Raw genomic sequence first — 18,350 nt, forward strand, 5'->3', positions numbered from 1 at the left:
TTTTGATTAATAGAAGTTCTTAATTTGAATGCTCCTCAATGTTTGAAATTTTTCCTTTGTAGTTTAATACTTTTTAACTACATTTAAGAAATCTATCCCCACCCCGAAGTCATCAAAACCTCATACATTGTCTTCTAAAAGTATCATTGCTTTGTCTTTCACTTTTATACAATCTACCATAAGGTAACTTTTGTGTATGGTGTGAGATCAGGGTTAAATTTAAATTTTTCCATATTTCTACGGAATTGATGCAAAATACCATCATTTTCATACTGCTCAGCAGTGACACTCTTTTCATAAATTAACTTTCCATACGTACATGGGCACGTTTCTGGCCTCTTATTCAGTCTATTAGCCTATTTTTGTGCCAATTTCAGCATTTCCATATAAATATTAAAACCTACTTATAAATCCCCACAAAAAATTTTATGAGAGTTTGACTGGATTGCACTGAGTCTATAGATCTATTTGGGGAGAGTTGATACTTGTACAATACTGAGTCTTGGAACTATGAATGTGGTCTACCCTTTTACTTATTTAGATCTTTATTTTTTCTAAATAATATGTTTAGCACTTTTCCATGTAGAGATACTATACATCTTTCATTAGATTTATTCTTAATATTTTATAGTTTGGAATGCTACTCAAAATATAAAGTTTTAAAAATATATTTCAGATTATTGCTATTAAAATGTAATTTATTTTTGTATATTGACATTGTATCTAATAGCCTTGACAAATGTACTTATTACCTGCTACCAAATTTATACCAGTCATTTCTTTTTTATTGGTAATATAGTTGACATATAATGTTGTCTACATTTAAGGCATACAATAGCTGAGAGCCTGAACCCTTTCTCCCCTCACTGTCAAACATTATCTCAAAAATAATAAAACATTCATTTTGTGGTCCATGATATATAAAGAAATTCCATATGCATTTGATCCAATACCATCGTAAGGTACTGTTACTAGCGCTACTTTACAGAAGAGAAAATGACATCTCATAGCAGATAAGTGACTTTCGTAAGATCACCCAGTAGGCGGCAAGACTGTCACATGAACTCAGAGTTACTGAATCTCCTCTTGGGTCAAGGAGTCAATTGTTAAATGTGGATAGAGGCAAGCCTAGATTGAAAATACACACAAACGCACACATAAATACACACTCACCCATCTAGTGAAGACACGTGCATATGTGACTACCCGGGAATAGGACCAGTTTCCATAAGACACAAAACCAAACCTATTATTTTATAATCATACCCTGACATGCACGTAGTTACAAACCACGCACAAGGAAAGAATGGAATATTAGAACAGAGGGGTTAGACTGAAAGGTCGCACATCCGCAGTGAGAGCGAGCTAGTTCTGAGCAGATGGGAAGATGCCGTCCTCAACAGGAGCAGAAAGGGTGCTTCAGAGAAACAGAACCAAAAAAGCACTGACGGTGGGAATTTCTGCCTAGTCCATCACTCTCAAATGGCTCTCTTGACAGTTTATAAAGGTAAATATAAAGACATTAAATCTACAGTTAAGACACCAAGAAAGCACAAACATTTCTACTTTTTTTCTTTGACAATTCACGATACAGGTTTTCTACAGAGGAATTTGCAATTCCTTTTTTCAATCCACCAAAGAGTTCCAAAAACACATGGGAATTTATGTTGGGAAAGTAAAATGAGGAAAAATCACATCTCCTAAGGGCTGCAATGACAGGTACACAAGACAACTTACATGAAGCCCTTTCCAAGTTATAAATGCTGTATAAAGGCTACTTCTGGTCTCCAACAGCACCATAACATCTCATTAAAGCTTCTGTTGTGATGATCTCAAAAGAGCTGTTGCTCATTTGCAGCATTATAACAGCTGTTAAGAGGTTAACAACTTATGAAATACCCTAAAATTTGAAAAATACTTACAATTTCAAAATAGCATTGAATTCATAATCTTTATAAGAAAATGAGGCACTAAAAATAATCTTAGGCAAATTCACTCCATATATATGACAGCAGCAATTTAGCATTATCTTTGCACTGATTTTTGATGAGTGAATCTGTTGGTTCTTATGGGATTTGATTTGCTTTTCTGTGAAACCACTCTGTTGCATTATATCTCCACCAGGACTGGGAGGTGAAGGTACCAGAACCTCAGGTTGCAAGAGATTCGAGCATTGCTGCCATCACAAATCGGTAACTGCCAACCCTCTAACACAGGACACAGTAGGTTTCCAGACTAGGCTCTAGATGCCCTGGATTATGGGGGCTGAATGCTTTCTCAGGGAGGACTGCAGGTAAGGAGTGACACTGGGCATGTTAAAGTTCATGAGACTGTTGGACAGCAGTTGGTCTGTCCACCTGCTCTCCACCCACCACCAAGGTGGCTGCTTCTACTCTCACATTGCCTTTTTAGCATACCTTCCCCTCCAGGCCCTCCATACTGCTCGTTAATGTTATACTGAGATGTTGGAGATGAATTATAGCTGAGAACACTGTGTGTGTGTGTGTGTGTGTGTGCGCGCGCGCGTGATCTCTGTTCCTCTGTTCATGTTCCTGGGTACTGAGTCTATTCAGGTTGGTCATGTTTAAACATATCATGAAAACCCACTAACTGGCAGAAGTTACAAATTAAAAGTGTGGATTTCTCATTCGTGTGTCTGAGGTTGTGTGGCAGGACAGCCTAACAGGGACGTGAGCCAGTTCTGGTCATCAGGACACAGACTTATCATTAAAGAATAAAGGTGGCCAAGGATGTGAGTTCTGGAGTTAATAACCTGGATAGTCCATGTCCTGGAAGATGGAAAAAGAACTGGTATTTGAAAGTCTAAGCTCTAAGAAGCATAAAGCCACATCATCCGAGGAGGACGGGATAGCAAGTACAGAGAGAAAGTGGTGGGCTGAGCTGAAAAGGGCTGTGTTTCCAGGACTGGGAGGACAGAGGCCGATGGGTTTCTCAGGGAGATGGAGCACCTAGGGTATGGCAAGCTCTCAGGGGTCAGCTCTAGGCAAAGGTACTAGTGGGAGAGGATATGGAGGAAAAGGAGCCACTGGCTCAGAATGGAACTCAGGGTTTCAGACAAGGAGAATCTCCATGGTAACCATGATGGTCTGAAACCAGGGGCCCTTCCCTAACTTTCCAGGATGGTGAAAACCTCAGGATTCTTGAACTTAATCCAAAGAATGGGAGTGGCCCCCACTCCTCATGACTGATATTTGATTTCCCACAGGTCCTAGCAGATGGGAACAAGTGCAGATTTAATTCATTTTGGATAAATAAATAGGACATTTTCTGCACTCCAGTCTCATTTTGCAAATTTATATTATTTATCGACGTTTATTTAGAGGGCACCACCCTCTGCTGCTTCTAAGAAGCCACAGTCTGTACCACGTGGCCCTGCCTTTCGACCTGCCACGGGTGACCGGAAGAGCAGTCTAATTTGATCCATGTGGGATGGCCTGAAAAGTCCTGCTGGGCCAACTAGATTGCTTTGCCTTCCTCAATATGAATTACAGAGACAGAGAGAAGTGGCCAGGAATTGTGGGTACAGAGCCAAGGGGTCATGGAGGGTCAAGGCTGGCACACACGCGAATGAGTTCAAATTATGTGGGAGGGAAGCCGAGTGAGTGGAGGAGGCCGGGCGGGAGAGAGAGAGAGAACAACAACAGAACATATGAAAAACAGAGGCAGAGGCAAGAGGAACCTGGGAGGCAGAGAAGCCTCAGCACCGCGCTCTCCGATCCTATGTCCGGTTACTGTGAGATCTGTACGTCCTCCCTGCTCACGACGTACTGTGAAGCCACTCACTGTATTTTTTAATAATGGAACTACCTCTTACTTAAGCTGACTTTCATGTCTTCTTGCACCTCAAACACCCCATTCTTAGGAGTTAATCAGAGCAGAATGAACAGCTATCCCTGTACAGACCACGGCCCTACACTTTTCATCTGAAGTCACCAGTCTGATTCTTGTGACCATTGCCTACGGTTGTGACTTTAGAAGATAATGTGCTCATTTGCTTAGAACAGGTGAGGCTTAAAGGAAACTACGACCAAGGAGGTGAGAACCAAATCGCGAGTTCTGTGCCTTCTGTGGCAGCTGCGATGATTTAGGTCCCTTTGTGTCCCAGACCATCACAGGAAAACCATCATGGAGGGGAAAGGAACGCGACCTAATTTGAACAGTGCCATCCTGACATCTCTGAGCTAAAGAACAGGATCAGAAATACGTTACAGGACTAGCTTAAGTGCTGCAAGGTTATGAAACGTGGGCTCTTTGAGTGGACTCGCTTTGAAGGCTCAGCACAAGAATACTCAAAATTATATCCCAAGAGCAAAGCAAGTTTTCCCTTGATGGACGTATTTACAGCATTAATTCTGTTGTAGTGCTTTCAACTCTGCTAAGTAGAAGAAATGAGTGTCAGAGTTTTGACTAGGAGCCTGGGGGGAAAGGTACTCACAAAATCTACACTGAATATTCTGTTTTTGGAACCTGAGTCTATTTGTAGAGGTGTAGAAGGAGGCAGGGGGAAAACTTGTCTTCGGCCGATACCAGTCAGAGAACAGTTTTGGCAAAACTTGCTAGTCTGAAAATATCAAACCCTCTTTTTGTCTGAACTGTGTAATGCTCAGGTGCCACTTCCCCCCATCTGTCCCTTCTTACCACTGGCGTTTTTTTGCCTGAAAGTTTGGCCCATAATTTCACAAAGTAGTTTCTGTCTGTAGAATTCAGGCACTCCCAGTCACTCGAACCTCTAAACTTCCTAGGAGACTTTTCAGATTTCAGCTGAGGTTGTTTAATATCTGCTAGGGGAAAAAAAATCAAGTTTAAAATAAAAGACATAAAACAGGACAAAGCAACGTTCTGAAGTGAGAGAAATGTTTTATATCTGGATTTGCCCAAACACAGCAAAGTGTATAGTTAAAGTCTGTGAATTTCAATTTGAAAATAAGATAGCTAAAAATATATCTTAGGCTATGATAATAATTATTACTGTAAATTATAAAGTGACCCTGTAGCACCTAGTAGATACGTCCTGAGAGTATACTTAGTGTTTAATCAATGTAAGCTTATGAATGGAATTAAAGGAAGTAAAACCTGGCAAAAACAATGGTTTCCAGATATTTAACTGAAAAGTTCCCTTTATAATTACTTTCCATTTGACAAAATTATCCTAAAAGGCTATAACAACAACAACAACAACAACAACAATAATAAAACATGCAATGCTAAGAAACTAAAAAGGAGTGGAATGGATGATGAGGTCACTATTTAACAGTATTCATAAATAACGTCTAATGTTTCCTTTAAAACATTAGAACGTCCACTTACAATATAAACAGTCCAAGTTTCTATTACCGCACCCGTATAGGGGGCCCAGGTGCAAATACCTTTGGATATGTAGGAACATCAACACTTTCAATATCACTCTAAAAATGCCAAAATAAATAAATTCCACATGGACCACTAGCCAATATGGCCGACTGAGCAGATGAGGGAAGCTATCTCCAGCCAAGACAAAATAAACACTGGATAATGTATTACAGAAGTTTGTTTTTGATACATAGCAAAATTGAAACCAAGAAAGAAAAATTTCCAGGTGCTAGAAGTGAAGGGAAGATTCCAAGTAGGAGGAGTTGGGAATTGAAGCTAAGAGGCAGAGTGTTCTGGGGGCTAAGGTTTCTGGACTGAGAAGGGAGACCAGTCCCTGTGTGCTTCATGTATAAGACCGGAGAAGTTGGAAAGGGAGTGTCCAGAAATCTCAGCCCATGGACCTCAGGACTTGGCCTGGGCACAGTCTCACCTGGACTGAGGGTAGGAACACCTGTGGGAAATCAGACTTCTAATCCTGTGCCGTGCTGCTGGTATGGAATCTGAACTTGAACTCCCACCAAATTGTGTGGCAATCCCGAGCCAATAAAAACAAGGTAAAAAACGTTTCAGACAAATAAAACTATTTAACCACAGCACGGAAGTCGGAAGCTCCACAACCCAGCACCCGTCTTGAGAGAGGGGAAGAAACTCAGAAGACGCAACAAATGGGCAAATCCACACCCAAGGTCCCAAGGTGATAGAGCATTCTGCAAAGGAACGCTGTAGTAACTATATTTATAACAATCACAGACATGATAGGAGACAATCGTTATCGTTATGGAAACATTCTCTGTTAAATCCCTGTGATGGAAAAGCCATTCAACTCATATTCGTTGAGTATCTGCTATGTGCCTGCCAGACAGTGCTCTGGACGTTGGGGATATGGCAGTAAATAAAAAGTCCTTGACCCGTGGGACTTGACATTCTCCTGTTGGAGACAGACAGATAACACGTCAGATAATGTCAGGTAGGAGTAAGTTCCCTGAAGGACCAGGAAGCCAGATAAGGAGACAGACTGAGATGGTCAAAGAAAAACCTCTCTAAGGTAGTGACATCTGGACAGTGATCTCAAGCCATAAAGAAGGAAGGCATCAAATATCTGGGGTGCAAGCATTTCAGGCAAAGAGAGTGGCCTTATATAAGGACCCAGAAGCGTGCTTAACACAACTGAGTTACAGTAAAGAATTCAGCAAGGCTGAAGCATAGGAGAAAAAAGGAGACGGTGGGGCTGGATTCTGTGTGCTCATTAAAAAACAAACAAGCAAACAAATGGAAAACCGGAACTCTTGTCCTCTTGATGGAACTCTAAGAACAGAGCATTGTAAAAAAGGCCAGATGAATTTGGAAAAAGTTAAGATAAAATGTAAAGAAATAGAAAGTATATTTATATAATTTCCATAGAAAGGATGCTTTATATATAAAAGCTTTTTTAAAATACAGTATTTGTGTCAGGGTTCCTTCTTCTAGCTCTCTCAGACATATGCTATTTGTACTACAATAGAGACAAATCAAGTTCTATCTGACGATACAGTGCAGCTATAATTCAACAGGTTAATGTCCTAATGGCTTCTCAGCAACAAAACATTTTGGGTAAAGATAATGTGTTTAGATTACTGTTAAATTACATTATAATGCCACCACTTCAGTGACTTGGACTCCTATAATAAAGAGTTCATATAGTTCTTAATATAATTTCTAATGTCTATAATACATTAATGGATAAGAGATTCTATTTCTCAATTAAAAAAAAGAAAATATAATTACCAATATCATAATGCAACAAAGTTTCTTAAAGAGATCTTATTCAAAGTATCTCAATTAAAGTCAAACTTGAGGCAACGTTAGAAAGAAAAAAATATATATAATATATATATATATGTTACTGTCCAATCCATAAAAATTACCAAGTTCCTCCGTGTATAGGCTAGTTAAATTAAACACCTACAATGAGGCATACATGAATCTAATGAGGTATGACAGACTTTTAAGTTATTTTATGGATTGGTATCATTATCAAAGGCAGGAAAATATAAATGAAATATTTGGAACAACTGGAACTACATCTCAAATTAATTCAAAATAACTTAGACCTTTTATTTAGACTTATATCTCTTAGCAGTCAAGTGAATTAAAATAATGTTTGTATAAAACATTTTAAAAGAATAGGCACACAACCCAACCGAAATAACAAATGTAGTAGAAGCCACGAATCTAAGATAAAACATTTGTATGTGTATTTCCTAACGTATCATCACACAGACTAAATAGGTTCTTTTACTGAAAAGAAAAAAAAAAGAGAGGAAAGAAAAGATGTTGATCTGATATTACAGGCACAAAGCCATTTCAATAACTGGTAATAAAATTAGAATTTGAGTCAGATTGTGAATATTTTCAAAGGCAAAAGATCCCTATTTTCATAACCAATTTTTCTATAGCAGTAAGATTACTTGCATAGCAAAGCAACGAAGGCATTCTCCTGTCCAAAAACACGAGACTGAAAACTTTAAAGTGTACATTTTTGACATTTAAATAAAACCTTGACAAAAAAAAAAAAAATCAATCAACACTAGTCTGCCTCTCTTTGCAAACACTTAGAAATGTATAACTTGGAAATAGGCTTTAATTTTCAGACAATAGTTCTCAGCCAGAATCATTCATTTTTCCTTCCCACTCAAATGGGACTTTAAAAAAAACACGTTTATTTAGGTAATAGTGAGGTTTTTTTTTTAAACTAACAAGAGTAATTTATACCTACCATAATTAAATACAAATATATATACATAAAATATAAATAGCTATAAAAATCCCTGTAAAAGAGTTTCAGTACCAAAATATGTAACCATAAAAAGGGCTGAAAACAATAATCGGCACAATTTAAAATATTTATTTACTTTTAATAGGATAGTTACATAATTCATAGCGGAAAATTAAGGGAAATATTCAGTTCATTAAGGAAGTTACTATCACAAAACTGAAGGTGCTGGAAGAAGCCATTTTCCCAGGACAGAATTAAATCTTAAAAGTCTTGTCTCTCTGTGCTTCTGAGAAAGGAATAATAGCAACTAGAAAAATAATCATTTCACATAATATCCATAATCATTTTCCACAGCAAAATAGCTTTTGTAGTAGAAAGCTACCATATGAGTCCAAAAAAATACAGTAATAATGTTCATGTTATATACATGGTAAAATGAACACACTTATGAAACCATTCTAACAGTAAAGCGCTGTATTCTTGAGTGTCCAGTCAAAGGAATAATCAGGCATTTAAACAGAGAACAGATGCAGGACAAAGGAAAGCACGTGAGTGCGTCTTTCCACTCACAGAGAATGAGGTACAAAATAAATGCTTCTCTCTTTTGAACTTCATACTTTGGAATGTCTTCAGTAGAGCCGAACTAATGGGTTCAATACTGGGATACCCTATCCAGGTTGTCCCAGAAAAAACATAATAACAATAGTACCCTGAATCTCAAGAGTGTTCTTTTAATGGATGACTTTATCATGAAGAAGTGAACTGACACTTTGAAGGAGACAGGACATAAGACAGGTAGATTTCAAGAGTGGAAACTTGATGCATAAGATCTGGATGTGTACAGAATCAGGGAAAGGCAGAGGAGAAAAGGGAAGCTAAGACTGGCAGGAAATCAGACAGACACCTGCAGGGAGCTTGAACACACACTAAAGGTTTCCTCTCCTTTGAGCAATATAGGTTTGATACTAAATTTCTGATGTGATTTTGACCCAACCCTATACCCCCACCTCCGGGAAATGTGGTCTTTGCTCAAGGGCTCATCCTTCAAGAACAACATTTTCAAAGATGTTGTTTCATTGGTCACTTCTCAAGCAAAGACATCTTTTGTCTTTCTTTTGCTATCTTTGTCCTTGGAAACCGAGGGTCTTTAGATCTGGTAGCTTGTAGAAGCCAATGTTTGTTTCAAACTACCATAAAAAGAAAACAAAATCCCCACTTATCTGGTAGTTTATTCCTGAATCAGGTAGCTTGTTGGCATTTACCACTTAATCAATCTGAAACACAGAATATAAATGTTTTTGATATTATCAATGACAAAAAATAGCAAAAATGATAAATAACATTTATTGAGTAGGTACTATGTTCCAGGTGTTATTACAGTCTTTTCTGTGTGTATCATGAGTCAGTTTCATAAAAACCTCAGAGCTGATGTCTCCCCACTTCATTCTCCAAGATACAAGCCTACCTGTGAATGTGCATGAAAAAAACTCAGCCTCAGAAATGTTTTGCTGAACTACAATTTCTTTCCAATATTATTCTAATTCTGTTTAAGCCCCTTAATTCAATTAAGGTTGTCAAAGTTTTTAAAAAGGATTTTCAGAGAAGACCACGCCATTTGCCAAATATTTTACCTACTCTGAACAGTGTTGTTCTATTCCAATTAAGGATAAAATGTTATTTAAAAAAAATTTTTTTTCTGTTTACAGGTTAAAGCTAACAGACACTCATATAAGCACTTACAGTGTGTCAGACTTTGTTCTGGGTGTTTTTCAATAAATTGAACTCATTTAATCCTAACAATAATCTTGAGATAGATACTATCAATTATCTCAATTTTATACATGGGAATTTTGTAACTTGCCCAAGGTCACACAGCTAGAGCCAGAATTTCCAATGATAATTTTGACTTTTAGTGTTATCTTAAATCATAAATTTCTAAGGTTACAAACTTTTAAAAAAGATCTCCAGCTTTTGCTAATCATGACTGTTTTCTCATGATCACCTTTGAGAACAAAGATCTGGTGGTCTAACTTTATCATCAACACAAAGAAACAGTCTCTTCTTACGGTCTTCTCTGAATGCCTGGTCAATAAAGAAAAGTGATTTCTAGAACGATGTTTTTCAAACTGAACTAAGCAATTAATCAAATTCATTTATGCACATACTGTGCTAGACACTTTAGAAATGGTACAATTATCTGAAGTGGAATTTGGAGGAACTTTTATAGTAAAAAGGTGATTTTCAGTGCTGTTACGGAGCAAGAAGAAATGCAACCAGCTAAGTGGTTAAAACACTATAGATCAGGATTATTTTGAGACTGATTTTTTTTTTTTTGCTTTACATAAGAACTTACTACTATGCATAAACATTTCCGATACATCTTTTCTGGAGCCCTAACACTAACAAAGAACATAACTGCCAATACCCTGGGTCCTTCTACTGTCCCGGAAAACAATTCAGCATCAATCATGCCAACGCATCCCACCTCACTTGAAGGCAACCAGAGCAGGGAAGCATCTGGACAGCTGGCCTCTAAGAACAGCACCACAGCAAAGCTCTAGAGCGCTCAGGACCGGGTTTTTCAAACTGCAGACTAAATTGCAAAATCACTTTAGTAGGTCATGAGCAGCTTGGAAAAGTAAGATTGAATAAAATAGAAAGTATCAGGGTTTACCACCACAGTAAAGGTATTTCATTATACTTTTGTCTCCTATGTGTCTGTGTGTAGGTGGGTCATGATATTGTGAGCTGTATTCTTAGTTATGGGTTTTGGACTAGGAAGTTCGAAAGCCACTGATCTAACAAGGACTAGCTGTGTGCAATTTTCTAGCACTAAGCTCTGTATTTAATAAAACAGCCTGCTGGGTTCTTCAGAGCCAGCAAGTAGAGCCAGTTGTAGTGAACAGATCATAGATTATAAGAGGAACCTTGTATTTCAGCCGGTCCAACTAGTCACCCAAAGTAAGGAGACTTTCTGGAAGATTCCCGTCATAGAGCGTCAAAGTTCTGGAGAAAGCCTGCTGGTTCCTGTGTACATGATTCTGACTCTTAGAAAGTCCTCATTATGCCAAAAAAGAAACAGAACATGAGGTTGCTGCTTTCATAGGACAGCTTTTTATGTGTGGGACTTTAGTTCTATATAACTTTTTCTGAATAAACACAGGTTCATTGTAGAAAATTTACAAAACACTAAAAGGCATAAATGAGAAAATTAAAATTATCCATAATCTAACCACTCAGAGCTCACAACTGGAACCACACACTAGCCACACCTCCTTAACCTGCTTTCTTCTTAATAAGTAACAAACATTTTCTTTCTCTATGCATTCTTCTACAACATGATTACAATGGCAACATAGAGCTGTATCAAAACTTTCTTCCCATAACTCATTTTTGAAATCCCATTTGATGGCTAGATTATTTTCAGATTTTATTATAAGACAGTAATACGAACATCCTTGTACTTAAATTACTTCCTCATGCTAATTCTTGGATTAGAATTTCTAGGTTAAAAATATGCAACATTGTAAGGCTTTGACAGATACTGTGAAACTGTCCCCAGAAAAGTGCTGTCTCCACGATACAGAAAGTTCATTTACTCTTCACCTCACCAAGAACAGCCATTAATTTGTTTTCCATCTTTGCCATTTTGGTACCCAAAAAAGTCTAATCTGTTTTGACTTACAGTGATAGTGAAGGTTTAATACTTTTCAACATATTTTCTGGCCATTTTAATTTCTTCTTCTGTAAATTACCCAATCATATACCCTTTGTCCAATTATCTTTTGAGGTTTGAAAATAATTGATTTAGTTCTTTAAATATCTGAAGCAGGCTCTTGTGCCCAGGGGAACAATTATCTCTGTTGATTTGAATACTATGTACCAGATTTCTTTTTAAAAGCTGAAGATTGTATTAGCTAACAGAGTGACTGAAGTCCACAAAGTTCTTTTTCTCCCCCATTGAGAGCATTTTGCTGAGGAACACAGCAAATGAAAGTGGTATCAACTTTGCTTGTAAAGATAGATGGAAAATGGCAATTTAAAAATATTTATGTTCTACAATTAAAAAGCAGGAGTTTCCCTTCTACCAAAAACATCAATAATAGTAAAAACCTCTCACCAGTGAGGAGTTGGTAATCTTTTCTACTCCTTTCCTTGAAACACAAACAAAGTGTTGTCCAGCTGCACTGAACTGGAGACATCTGCACAACCAAAACACAGACATAAACGCAGAGCTGGCACCATCACGGACCCCCGGGAAGGGTGTTAAGGCTTCTTCCAAGTCAAATGAAGGGAAATCTGGCATCTCGCTTTGCATTAGGACCCTGATGAAAATGCAACCCCAAATGCCTTAAGACACCTCAGAAACAGCTGCCCAAGGAGGAGACCAAGTACATTTCTAAAGTTCTTCACCTAAGTGAGGTATCGGTGCCTCTGAAATGCCCCGTGCAAGGGTCATAAAGACTGGGTGCTTATCCAGATCATACTCCTCTCTTGCACAGTCTGCTCTGTCCCCACATCCAGTCCAAATACCTTGCATCTGCCCATTCCTGTCACGATGCCTTATTTCAGGCCCTTACCTTCTTGTCAGGACTACTGCCATGGTTCTCAGCCATTCTTCCTGCCATCTGTATTGCTCTCCTTAAGTTAAAGTGATCCTCCATGCCAACTCGGAGACGGGTGCCTCTAAGATAAAAAAAAATCTAACCATTCCATGGCTCCCCGTGGTTAGAAGGTCAAGTTTCCAAGCTCCTTAACATAGCACAAAGTGCCCTTTGGCTCTACATGCACCTGCTCCTGACATCTGAGTGCTCAGAAGACACTACGCCTGCTCTTGCCTCCATGCTTAGGCACACACTGTGCCCTCTCCTAAGGGACCTTGCCCTCTCTCCCATCCGTCTGCTGACTACTTCACAACCTTGATGGCTTAGCTGAAGAATGAGCTCCTCTTGGAAGTGGTTTCTGACCCAATTCTCACATCCCAGGCTGAACTCAGTGTCCTTCCTTAGTTTTCTTATGACATTCTGGAAAAGTTAAGAATTGGGTTTTCTTGTCTATTTGATGCTAAACCTATCCTAGCTCGCTGTGGGGCCTCCAGTTGCCCTAATCACATGGTATTATAATGAACCCTCTTATCTGTCTCCTTGATGAGAGAGAGAGCTTCTTTAAGTGTCCTCATCAGCTCACTGTATGTAGCCACTATCATGGTGTCTGGCATATAAGAAGTGCCCGATCAATCCTGTTGGAGGACTTGAACTAACCTAATAAAAAATAAGCTATGATATATTAAAAAAAATCACCATATTAATTTCATCTTGGGCAAACCAGATAAATCAGAGGGTAATTACTAGTATAACATAGGCTCTTCATTACACAGGAGGAGTCCTGCATCCTGGATTGTAAAACTATCAATTTCCTCTACTGCCCTTGAAGTAACACTTTGCATACAATTTTTGTGGACGCATGCCTTTTGTGTAAGAAAAAACACTTATACAGGCATGCAGTCATCAGTTCCACTTTTAAACACAGGATGCCCAACACAGCTTAGCATGCTGCTGTGCACACAGTAAGTACTCAATAAATCTCTTGAAAATTCTTAAGAGTTAAATCTTAGATTGGTTGCTCTGCTTATGGTTATTTTCCTTTATGTGAATGCTAGGATTCACAAGAGTGAACCCACTGAATATATTTAAATGTGACCCTGTCCCCAGTCAGAGGAGATTGGTTGAAGGATGAGCATCTGACCCAAGGAGAGCCAGTCTTCCCCTGGAAAAAAATATATATATATATATTTTATATATAAAATATAAAAAATATATATTTTTTATATATATATATATAAAATCTTAGGGCCAAGGAGCACGTGAATTAATCCCTTTCTAATAGTGGGAGCTGCCAGATGTAAAACCAGGTGTAAAATTTAAGAGCTCTTGATGGTCATGTTCTCTGCCATGTACAGAAAATGACAGAGTCATTTAAAGCATAGGGGATGAAGCCAGCATGGAGAAGATACAGAGATGAGAAATGACGAGAGTCCTGGAGGTGACAAGAGTCCAGGAGACGATGAAAACACTGGGGATGACAGGAGTCCAGGTTATGTTCAAAGATGGTCCTCAGTCTCCCTGAGGTTCTGCTGCACCTCTGCCCTCCCCATAGTTCGGTTGTGTAAGATACTCCACTCCCTCCTAATAGATTCACATACAGTGGCTCAGGTTGGATTCCTGTCACTCTCCAGCAAAAGAATCCTGATGGTATGAATAGATAAATAAAAAACAGATTCGCCTGAATTTTCTCCCCACTAATTCCTTTAAGTGATTCAACCAGATGGTTCGGCATAATGAAGGTATGGGCTAATTTATCTGTGGTTCCTATTCAGAGAGAGAGGGAAGGTATTCATTTCAAGCAAAATTTACTTTCAGGTAATGTGTCTACGTGAATCTGAAGCTCTCGATCACAGTGTCATGGGCGTAAAGGACTTGTCTTCTTCCCACAAATTAACTGTGGGTTTGGAATCCTTGTGGAAGAGATCAAGACTGAGGAACTGCAAAGTCTTCCTTTCTCAGAGTTTGTTTTGCTTCTGGACCTCTCAATAAAGCAAGAAGCCTGAGAAATTTTTCTAATCTAGAAGTGAATTTCCCTAACGAAGAAAACGAAACTTACTGGCAGTATGGCACTGCTTCAGCTGGAGCTGGAACTCATGTTGGAATTCGCACAAGTCTGGACCAAAGGCTCCTTGCTGACACCAACTATTAAGACCAGCTCTATCAGCTGGCAGCAGGAGTACCACTTGCTGGGTATCCCTCCAGAGGGCGCTCTTCCAGGCTGCGATGGCAGGCCACAAAAGAGACGCAAATGTGCAAAGACTGGCAGCCTTCTAAGAATCTATCCACGGGCCCCACCCACACTGACTTGGTGTTGCGGAGGGAAGCTGGTGTACAGACCACAGTGCCCTGGGATGGCTTATACCTTGCTGCTCTGACTGCCCCGAGCCCACAGCCTTCCCTTCCAGCTGCCCTGTTCCTCGGCAGACACCTGCTCCTGGGCTGCGGCTGGGCTGCTATTCTGCGGTGCTCCCCCATGTTTCTGGGGATGTCTCTTTCTGGCTCGCTGCCTGGAAGCACTGTCCCTTTGGATGGAGCTCTCTCTGGTCTGGCTGGTCCCCTGATGGGTGTGTGTCTCTTTAACAGTCTGCTGGGTGGGGGCCACGCCATCCTGCTCTGTGGGGTCAGGAGCAGTCTCTCCCTTCTGAGAACTTCCTCTTCTATGACTCTCTCTCTTTCTTCTTGGATGTTCTCCAGGAGCAGAAGTGCTTGGTGGTGACTCTGCAGAGGCATCCTCAGTAGGTTTATTTTCCTGAGATAATCCTCCAGGATTATTTCTTTTTGAAGGTGGTCCCTTTTTGGACATGGCTACCTTCTGAACCTGGGCATTTAGGGGGAGGCTGGCATGGGCCTTTTTTCTGGACTAATGTACTTTTCCCCTTTTCTCTTCCTGTAACTGGGCCTCTGTAAGTAACGGTGCTGTATGGGGTGGGTCAGCAATGCCTAGTGTATGGCCTTTTTCTCTCTGGTCCCCCTGAGGGCTCCCAGGAGGGCTGGGGTTAGGGGGGCTGGGCGCCTCTGGGGGAGTGGGCTCTCTCTGGGATTCTGGCTGCCAGGCTGCCTGCTGGCCTCCAGGTGGCGCCCGTTTGTGATGTGCAGGCCCCTTAGGAGTCTCTTCGTGGATGAGGAGTTTTTTTTTTCTAGCTCCGGTCTGCTGCACTGGCTTTTGGTTTTGGGGCGAGGCCTGTATGTCTGGAATCTTCTTGCTAAAGGAAAGGCCTGCTTTGGGAGCCTGCCTTTCCTCTGCAGGCCTCGAGTCACGCTGGGCTGCCCTAGTGTTCTGCGGCAGCTGCCGTTCGGAGAAAGAAGTGGGGATCTGTGGAAGCTTAAGTGCCTGAGCCCCCTCTTCCTGGGGCGGATCAGGGGCAGGCTGTGGTGCCCGGTCCTGGGCGGGGGGACTGACAAGAGGGAGTTTCACCTCCCTGACTTTCTCCTCCTGGACTTGCCGAGGACTGTGGCCCTGATGGGGGCTCCGAGTCTGTGGCTGCTTGGGACGACGGGAACTGATGAGAGGCAGTTTACTGGGGTCTCCTTCCTGAGCTGGCGGGGGCCTGGGAGAGGGAGTCAGGGTCTGATCTGAGGCGGTCCCTGAGGCCTCCGCCCGGCTGGGTGAGAGGAGTTTGGGTGTGGGTCTCCGACTCTGGAGGGGAGCGAGGACCCGGGGCTGGGGCAGCCTGGTGGGAGCCAGCCGGCTTGTGGGAGGCAAAGTCACTGGGTCTTCCCTGTCCTGGGTCTGTCTGGTGTTTGTTGAGCCCTGAGGGTGTGACAATTCTGGGTAAGGAGTGCCGACCCGGACGACTTCAGCTTTGGGGACTCCCTCCTCTAGAGGTTGCTGAGAATCTCCCAGAGGTGGTCCAGGTGTCTTGGCCTTGTCAGGACCAGAAGGATCTCTTGGAGCATGATGGGAACTGTTGGGTGGCAGGTTGGCTGACTCAATTTCCTCATCCTGCATTCCCTGGGGGCTGAGGGATGCTGGGCCAGACCTCTGTGCAATTTCAGACGGGGGAGGGCCGGTGGGGAGTACTGTGGCCTCCCCCGATTCCTCATCCTGGTTCAGCTGAGGGCTGTGCGCTGGCAGTGGGTCAGGGTGCCGAGGAGGCCCTTGGGAAGGAGTTGGGGAAGGCTGCCCTCCTTCACTGGCTTTCACCCCGGATGTCTGGGCCTCATTTTCAGGGAGATTTGTGGTTACCGTTTTGGAAGAAAGATCTGATTGTTGACCACCCCCATCCTTCTGGTTTGGAGCCTGCTGGGGAATACCAGGCGCTGATGTGCTGGGCTGTGGAGGAGGCTCGGCGCTGACGTGGCCGCCGGGAGAAAGCTCTTCTTGATGGGTTGCTCCCTCCTGAGTCAGCTCTTGGTTCTGGGAGGGAGCTAGGCTCTGATTTTCAGGGACCTTTGCAGGAACCTGCATTCCAGAGAGATGCTCTGTCATCTGGCCATCGGCCTGCAGTTTCGCCAAGCGCCTTGGGGATGGAACCAGGTGTGCTGGCACCCCAGAGGCAGTCTTCTTGCTAGAAGGAGCTCCTGCTTCAATATAAAAAGAAGTTAGCTAAAAATATCTCAACAGGTACGACGATGTAACTTTAGAAATTAATAACAAAAAATCTTTCCCTTGGTTGATGCACATAGGCCCTTGAAAAGAATAAAATTACATGTACTGAAGAATTTAACTGCCCCTTCTCCTTGGCTACAATTTTTCCTATTTAGTGGAATTAGAGCAATTTTTAGTCAATGGAAGACATACACTTTAATGAATAAACATAAAAAGGCTTATTCACAGAACCAAAATCTACACTCAAGTCTGAGAGTGATAAGAAAATTTTCTAAGTGAATGAGATTTTAAAATTTTCACCACCTTAGAGGTCAGTGCTGTTTTTGATGGTAGAAACTAGAGGATGGCCATCTAACCCAGATAAAGTCGCGTTTGTTTCCTTGTTTAATGGCCTTTCTCCTTGTCCTGTAAAGAAACTGTGAGCTCTCTGAGAAGTCGTGCCAGTTTACCAGTGACCAGCAAGGTGCAGAAGCTCAGCAAGCACTCAAAAAATAAACGATGAGTGGAAGGAGGGAAAGAACAGATCCCAGGGACTCACAAGGCTCCGGGGCTCAGAGGAGCTGCTCCTGAGGACCCACCGTCCAAGCTGCTGCCCCACCCCCACCCCCACCCGAGGGCTACCTCTTCCCTCCAAGTCTCTCCCGGCTTTAAAATTGGCTCTCAGAGGCCACTAGCAATACTGATGCTGCAGAGGGGTGTCCCTGCTTTCAGCTGCCACCACGGGAAAACGTTCTGGTCTCACGGACAGTCTCACGGACACAGTCACCCCAGCAGACACCTGCTTACGACAGAAGCCCTGATATATTCTGCCCACGTACCACTTTAACCCAGTCTGGCTCTGAAATGCCACTGGTCAGAGGTGGCACCCCAGTCTGCAACAGCCTTGAAGAAACTAGTCTCCTCTTATTTGGGGGCACACCCGACACTCAAGACACTCCACACCAAATCAGACCTCGGAGGTGAACCCATGGTGGTCCAGCCCCAGAAGCAAACCAGACTCCTGGCCACCTTCCTCTCTCTCCCCACAAAGCAGGATGAGCTTGGACTACTCTGGGTTCTCACGGAACTTCCT

General features: G+C 41.7%; 1 protein-coding gene across 2 annotated transcripts in view; it reads right to left on the reverse strand.

Annotated features, from left to right (window-relative positions):
• Nucleotides 1–18,350, reverse strand: part of LRGUK (leucine rich repeats and guanylate kinase domain containing) — a 101,144-nt gene that overhangs the window by 19,891 nt on the left and 62,903 nt on the right. The window contains exon 16 of one of the 2 annotated variants that reach the window (XM_010975678.3): nucleotides 4,660–4,799. In XM_010975678.3, the coding sequence (XP_010973980.2) occupies nucleotides 4,660–4,799 (140 nt within the window). Of the gene's footprint in view, nucleotides 1–4,659; nucleotides 4,800–15,575; nucleotides 17,254–18,350 lie in introns of those variants that run through there. The other variant, XM_064487347.1, reaches the window with a different exon arrangement.

Source organism: Camelus dromedarius, chromosome 7 (genome assembly GCF_036321535.1).
Source record: "Camelus dromedarius isolate mCamDro1 chromosome 7, mCamDro1.pat, whole genome shotgun sequence".
NCBI lineage: Eukaryota > Metazoa > Chordata > Mammalia > Artiodactyla > Camelidae > Camelus > Camelus dromedarius.